This window comes from Tarenaya hassleriana, unplaced genomic scaffold (assembly GCF_000463585.1).
Source record: "Tarenaya hassleriana unplaced genomic scaffold, ASM46358v1 Cleome3, whole genome shotgun sequence".
NCBI classification, from domain to species: Eukaryota; Viridiplantae; Streptophyta; class Magnoliopsida; order Brassicales; family Cleomaceae; genus Tarenaya; species Tarenaya hassleriana.
Window position 1 is genome coordinate 3,168,371 of NW_010966177.1, and position 6,782 is coordinate 3,175,152.

The 6,782-nt window shown below is 40.2% G+C and overlaps 2 protein-coding genes across 2 annotated transcripts in view; both read left to right on the forward strand.

Annotated features, from left to right (window-relative positions):
* The window catches only part of LOC104819059 (receptor-like protein kinase 5), a 3,408-nt gene extending 3,071 nt beyond the window's left edge, over window positions 1-337 (forward strand). Inside the window, exon 4 of the mRNA XM_010548938.1 lies at window positions 8-337. Coding sequence (XP_010547240.1) covers window positions 8-193 — 186 coding nt within the window. The 3' untranslated portion in view covers window positions 194-337. The remainder of the gene's footprint in view (window positions 1-7) is intronic.
* A 370-nt stretch (window positions 338-707) lies between these two features.
* On the forward strand, window positions 708-3,258 carry LOC104819060. Its single transcript, XM_010548939.1, has 7 exons — window positions 708-1,077; window positions 1,637-1,810; window positions 1,886-1,978; window positions 2,064-2,132; window positions 2,284-2,490; window positions 2,662-2,787; window positions 2,890-3,258. The coding sequence occupies exons 1-7, from the start codon at window positions 814-816 to the stop codon at window positions 3,043-3,045; spliced, it is 1,089 nt and encodes a 362-aa protein (XP_010547241.1). The 5' UTR covers window positions 708-813; the 3' UTR covers window positions 3,046-3,258.
* The last annotated feature ends 3,524 nt before the right edge of the window (window positions 3,259-6,782 follow it).

The following is a 6,782-nucleotide window of genomic DNA, read 5'->3' on the forward strand; positions in this document are numbered from 1 at the left end:
TCAGCAGGATCGGCTAAATCTCCAAAGGGTGGTATTGGATAAGAAAGTGTTCTGTCAAGGCGTGGAAGAGAGCATGGTTAGGGTTCTTAAGATCGGTATCCTCTGTACGACGAAGCTGCCCCGTCTCCGACCAAACATGAGACAAGTCTTGCGTATGCTCTGCGACAGCAATCCAGACGTCTCGAATAGGTAACGATCTTAGAGGAAAAGCTGTGTAATAAGACCCATGTTGGATTTCTTTTTCCTATTTAATTGATGCAGAATTTAGGGGTGACAAGAACAGATTATCTCATGTAAAAACATTCATAATGCATGTAAAAATATCTTATTTAATTAATACAGATACTTTAAATAAAAAGTAAAATTAAATGTAATATTGTGGTAATCTTTTATGATTTAATGCGAAAATATAAAGAATACGTACCGAAAATGAGAACTAAATCTGTATCGAATTGAATAGATAGATATAAAAATCAAATAGGTAAAGAAAAAATATCCAAACTCGGAAACAATAGAATCCATATATGTAATCGTAAACTTGACTAATATCAACCTTTAAAAAAAAAAAGTGGAAATATTTGTAAATGTTTCATATGGGAAGCACCTTTTTTGTATTACCAAAATTCGACGTGCCATTAATGTTAATTATATTTAATTATGTATGCGTATCAAAATCTTCATCTCCCGCCATCTCACAACAAGAGGAATAAAAAAAAAAGGCAAAAAGAAAAGGAGAAGAGAGGAAAACAAAGACTCGCGTAAAAATTAAAAAAAAAGAAGAGATTCATTCTCGCTCTTTCCCCGGTGATCGTGATGGAGTTGCCGGTGGTGGATCTGTCCCCGTACCTTGAAATCGCCGGTAAAATCGGTGGCGACTCAGTGAGTCATCTGGGTTCCGATATTCTCGAGTCGTGCCGAGAGGTCAGTCGGATTCTGAAGGAAACCGGGGCCTTGCTGGTGAAGGATCCGAGATGCAGCGCCGAAGACAACGATCGGTTCATAGATATGATGGAAAGGTACTTCGAGATGACCGATGACTTCAAGAGACTGCAAGAGAGACCTAATCTGCACTATCAGGTTCGTAGATTCTCTGTAACCCAAGTGATGAGCCCAAAATCTGCAGTCTCGACTATTAGCGCTCCTGAATCTTCTGGGAGTTTCGTGATCTATGTGGGTTACGTTCGTTTGAAGTGATTGAACTCAGGGAGAGAAACTTTGTCCGATAAAGTTGATAATTTTGCAAAATCAGAATTATTTAGATCTAATTTTCTTACAATTACGAATCAATTTGATGCAATTTGTGCTTTCATTACGAAAACTACGCCTATTTACCCTCAGATAGCGTCATTTTGACGATCCATGAGCAGATTTGGTATGACTGCAGCCTTCAAGGGAAAAGCTCGTCTGGGTTCTTCATTTTTTCCAGTTATTAGTAGGTGTAGATGTTTGATTACGAGTTTTATGGTTAGCCTAAAACTTCTGTTGGGATCACCATAGAAAGTAATAGATTCATGCAATTGTTGCCTCTTTGGTGGTGTTGATGAACCGTTTTGTCGATGTTAGCTTGCATTGATTTTCTTAATCATGTATTTAGCTAAGAGCAAGTGAATGATATTGTTGGTGATGCGCTTAACAGGTTGGGGTGACACCGGAAGGAGTTGAAGTCCCAAGAAGCTTGGTTGATGAAGAAATGCAAGAAAAGTTGAAGGCAATGCCAGAAGAATACCAACCTCACACTCCCAAGGGACCAGATCACAAGTGGAGATACATGTGGAGAATCGGTCCTAGGCCATCGAACACTCGCTTTAAGGTTCAATCTCGTTTGGTCATCTGATTGCTGCTGTATGTTGTATCAGTTGCGGTTGGTTATCATTTTGATTTGTAGGAACTCAACTCGGAGCCCGTTGTGCCAAAAGGTTTTCCCAACTGGGAAGAAACGATGGACTCTTGGGGTTACAAGATGATATCAGCTGTGGAGGTGGGTCTCTATAGCTATGGAGGGTTGCTCAAGATTCTTGTTCTTGTGTGAATTTTCAGGTCTTAATTTATCTTCCACTGTTCAGGTTGTTGCTGAAATGGCAGCAATCGGGTTCGGATTGCCAAAGGATGCGTTCACATCAATCATGAAACAGGTTTAAATTCAATAATGCTATACTCACATTCTGATTCAGTACAAGTCATTTTTCTTGTCTCCGGTTCTTCGACCATGACAAAATTTTGCAAAGTCCATCAATGCATGATATTTAATCCTTACTCCCCAAGAACTTCCCTTGTTGTTTTCAGGGGCCCCATCTTCTTGCTCCTACTGGAAGTGATCTTAGTCGTTACAACAAGGAGGGCACGATATTTGCAGGATATCACTATGACCTTAATTTTCTGACGATTCATGGAAGAAGTAGATTTCCTGGGCTATATATTTGGTTAAGGAATGGGAAAAAGATGGCAGTCAAAGTTCCCGTAGGATGCCTCCTAATTCAAACCGGAAAACAGGTAAGGAGATGGTTCTATGTCATTATACAATCTTAGTGTTGTATCTTATGAAATCTCCAGTACTGATCTAATTCTCACCTTCACTAAAACCGACCCGGTTACCAGCCCTTGCTCTTGGAACTAAAAGGTTCCTGTGTTCTTGGAACTAAAATATGCTTGTCATGTATCCAGATAGAATGGTTAACTGGCGGAGAATGCATTGCTGGCATGCACGAAGTCGTCGTGACAAGCAACACAATAGATGCAATCAATTCAGCCAAAGAACAAAGCCGAAGCTTATGGAGAGTATCCTCAACAGTAAGTACTCTCCTCACTGTTAAATTTTATATAGATTCAACTGTTTCCGCGTATCGGAAAAGGGTTTACGCCCGTTTTTGCTTATTACAATCTTACTTGCAGTTGTTTGCCCACATTGCCTCTGATGCTGAGCTGAAACCTTTGGGCCATTTCGCCGAATCCCCGCTCGCTAGCAACTACCCGTCGATACCTGCCGGAGAGTTTGTCGAACAAGAGCTCTCTGTCATCAATCTGAAAGGCGAGAAGGGGATTTCCTAGTTCTTCATCTGCTTTCCGACATCCATTTGCTACTGATACCGAACCTTTCAGGGCGACTTTTGTTTGAGCACAGAGTAAATTATCTCCTTGTCTGATTGATCAAATTGATCTTTTGATAAATTTGCTTCACTCTGATGCTTCTTCTTCATGTATTCCCTCTTAGTATGTATACTTGAATACCCGGAATTTTCTGTTACATCTTTGATCATTTTACTTCGTTTTGCAGTATAATCGGTTCAAAACATTACAATATTTATAGAAAATAGAATTACAAAATATCTTATCTAAATAATATAAAGATAAAATCAAATATAATATTATGATAATATTCTACTATATCTACACGAAGTGAAAACACAAACACGAGAAAATTATGATCTAACCAAATCTCATCACATTAGGTGAAACCTCGCAACACTCATGACCTTCACCACTACTCCTTATATCAACTTCATGATATGATTTTTGGTATTGCTGGAAAAAAGAGGAACTTGGAAAAGCGATGGAAAAGCTCTCGAAGAAGAAGAAGTTTTTCCTTGTTGTATATTTCTCTCTCATGTAAAGTGTTTCTTACATCCTGTATATATACAACTCAAATAAAGGAATAAAAATTAATATTTGTACAATGATCCTTCTATACATCTAAAAAGGTGTTGTAGAGTAGCCTGAGGAGTTGCCCTTGCACCAACGGAATTTTCCTGTGCAGAAAACATGTCGATGCACCTAGCCACAACAGAATTGTCAGAATCATCAAGAACCTGTAAAGAGGTTGTCGGGTAAAACTCCCCCGCAAGATGGAGAATACAAGTTTTGTATTCCCATCTTGAAGAGGAGGTACCGGAATTGATCTGAAGCCAATGGCTTGGTAAGGATGTCAGCCACTTGATCATGAGATCGAACATGAAGAACTTTCAGCAAACCTGTGCCAATGTGTTCCCTGATAAAGTGACAGTCAAGTTGAACATGTTTCGTCCTTTCATGCAGAATGGGATTGCTGGCAAGATGGATAGCCGATTGGTTATCACAGTAAATATTATAAGGCTGAGAACAGGGAATGGACAGGTCTTTAAGCAGATTAGCGAGCCAAATAATCTCACAGGATGTCTGAGCTAAGGCACGATATTCCGATTCAGCACTGCTGCGAGAAACTGTAGGTTGTTTCTTCGATTTCCAGGAAATCATGGAGCTTCCGAGAAATATGCAATAGCCAGTGACAGATCGACGGGTATCAGGGCATGATGCCCAATCAGCGTCTGAGTATGCCTTAAGAGTAAGAGAAGAGTCTGCTGAGTACAAAAGGCCCTGAGAGGGAGAAGATTTCAGGTACCTTAAAACTCTGAAGGCAGCATGGAGATGAGTAGAGCAGGGGCGTGACATGTATTGGCTCAGTTTCTGAACTGAAAAACAAATATCCGGTCTCGTGACAGAGAGATAAATAAGCTTTCCAACTAATTGTCGATAGAAGGAAGCATCAGATAATGGTTCACCAGAATCCCGAGCCAATTTATCACGAGTATCCAAAGGAATTAAAACAGGTTTGGCACCCAATAATCCATACTCTTCCAGCAGCTCTAAGGCGTATTTCCGCTGACATAAGTGAATGCCTTTGGATGATCTTGAGATTTCAATTCCCAGAAAATATCTTGGACATCCAAGATCCTTAATCTGAAAAAGAGTTTGAAGTGAAGCCTTTGTAGAAGAAATCATTTCAGCATCATTCCCTGCCAATAAAAGATCATCCACATACACTAACACAACTGTAATTGAGGCACCAACATTCTTTCGAAAAACAGATGTATCAGCAGTAGATTGGTGAAACCCAGCATCAATCAGAGTGCGTGAAAGCTTGATGTTCCACTGTCTAGAGGCTTGTTTAAGCCCATAAATTGACTTCCGAAGACGACAGACCGAAGTAGGAGATACAGTCTCCCCCGTAAGCAAGGAGTATCCAGGGGGAAGAGTCATATAGATCTCTTCCCATAGGTCTCCATTGAGAAAAGCATTAGAGACATCCAACTGAGCAAGAAGCCATTTCTGTGAGGCAGCTAAGGCAAGAACCATTCGAACAGAAGTAAGTTTTGCCACTGGGCTAAAGGTATCCAAATAATCTAATCCTTCAACTTGAGTATACCCCTTTGCTACTAACCGTGCCTTATGGCGCTCAACTGATCCATCAGCATGATACTTGGTTTTGTAAACCCATTTGCAACCCACTGTAGTCTTACCATCAGGAAGAGAACATAATTCCCAGGTCTTGGTACGACACAGTGCCTCAAGCTCACTCTTCATGGCACTTCTCCAAATTTCAGACTTGGAAGCTTGGGTATAAGACTTTGGTTCAAGGGAGGTGAGAATAGATAAGGCAAAAGGTTTGTAAGATGAAGTGAGGTTTGAGTATGTTAAGTATTGTGATAAAGGGTATAAGGTCTGGGATGAATCAGGTGGGGGCTGTCATGTCGGATAAGGTAGCAATGATAATCTGAAAGATAGGCAGGAGGGTTTCTTGTTCGCTGAGATTTGCGAGTGTTCTCATCATATTCAACTATCTGTAAAGTTGGAGGAGTAAAAAAGGAAGATGACTTGGGAGATTTTGAAACTGTGGACTCAGAAGAGGGAGAGGAAAGAGAGGATTCAGTTGAAGGAACTGTAATGGAAGACTCTAAAGGAAAATCAGAAATGGGTGTCTGGGGTGAAACTTCAGGAGGAGAAGGAAGAGAACCTGAAGTAGCTGTTGATGGACCAACAGATGGAGAAGAAGGAGTATCGAAGAAATGATAAGGAGATGGTTGAGGTGGGAAAAACTCCAAAGTATTGGGAGACAGAGGAGATTTTTTGAAGGGAAACTTGTGTTCATGGAATGTAACATTCCTAGACACTGTAATAACATTTGTCTCTAAATTTAGGACTTTGTAACCCTTGATACCTGGGGGGTAACCAATAAAAATGGAAGGAGATGCCCGTGGAGAGAATTTATGACGGTCTTTGATAAGAGTGGAGGCAAAACATAAACAACCAAAGGTTCTCATGTGTTTGTAAGTGGGTTTAGTGTTTGTAAGGATCTCGAATGGTGTCTTATGATTAAGAACCGGACTTGGTAGTCGGTTGATAATGTAAACAGCGGTTTTAACACACTCACCCCAATAAGATAATGGTATATTCGATTGAAAAAGAAGGGCTCGAGAAACATTAAGAATATGTTGGTGTTTCCTTTCCACAACCGAATTTTGTTCCGGTGTGTAAGGACAAGAAAAGTAATGAGTAATGCCCTTTTTGGAGAGTAAAGATTTGAAAGAAAGTTCAGGTGCATTGTCGGATCGAATGCCTTTAACTTTAACATCATATTGTGTTTCGACATGACTTAGAAAATCTGGAAATGCTGTTAAAACATCACTTTTGGAACAGAGGAGATATAACCAAGTTGTGCGAGAACAGTCATCAACAATGGTTAAAAAATAACGATGACCATCAACGGTGGGTGTATGAAAGGGCCCCCAAGTATCAATATGTAATAAGTCAAAAGGTTTTAGAGACAAATGTCGACCAACAGGAAAACAAGATCGTCTTTGCTTAGCTAAAGGACATATACTGCAATCTGTATTAACAGATGTTGAAGGAACAAAAGACAGAGATGAAGAGGTGCTTGATGCTTGCACTTTGTAGCTAGAGGGGTGTCCAAGACGTTGATGCCAGAGATCAACACTAGAGATTGAAAAAGCTGGAAATGAAGGCAGGGAAAG

What these genes read in the sequence shown, in the direction of transcription:
- LOC104819060 (XM_010548939.1), top strand. Translation starts at nt 814, where the DNA reads ATGGAGTTGCCGGTGGTGGATCTGTCCCCGTACCTTGAAATCGCCGGT. An exon ending in GACCTAATCTGCACTATCAG is followed by an intron (nt 1,078 to 1,636) that starts GTTCGTAGATTC and finishes TGCGCTTAACAG; the next exon opens with GTTGGGGTGACACCGGAAGG. An exon ending in TAATTCAAACCGGAAAACAG is followed by an intron (nt 2,491 to 2,661) that starts GTAAGGAGATGG and finishes TCATGTATCCAG; the next exon opens with ATAGAATGGTTAACTGGCGG.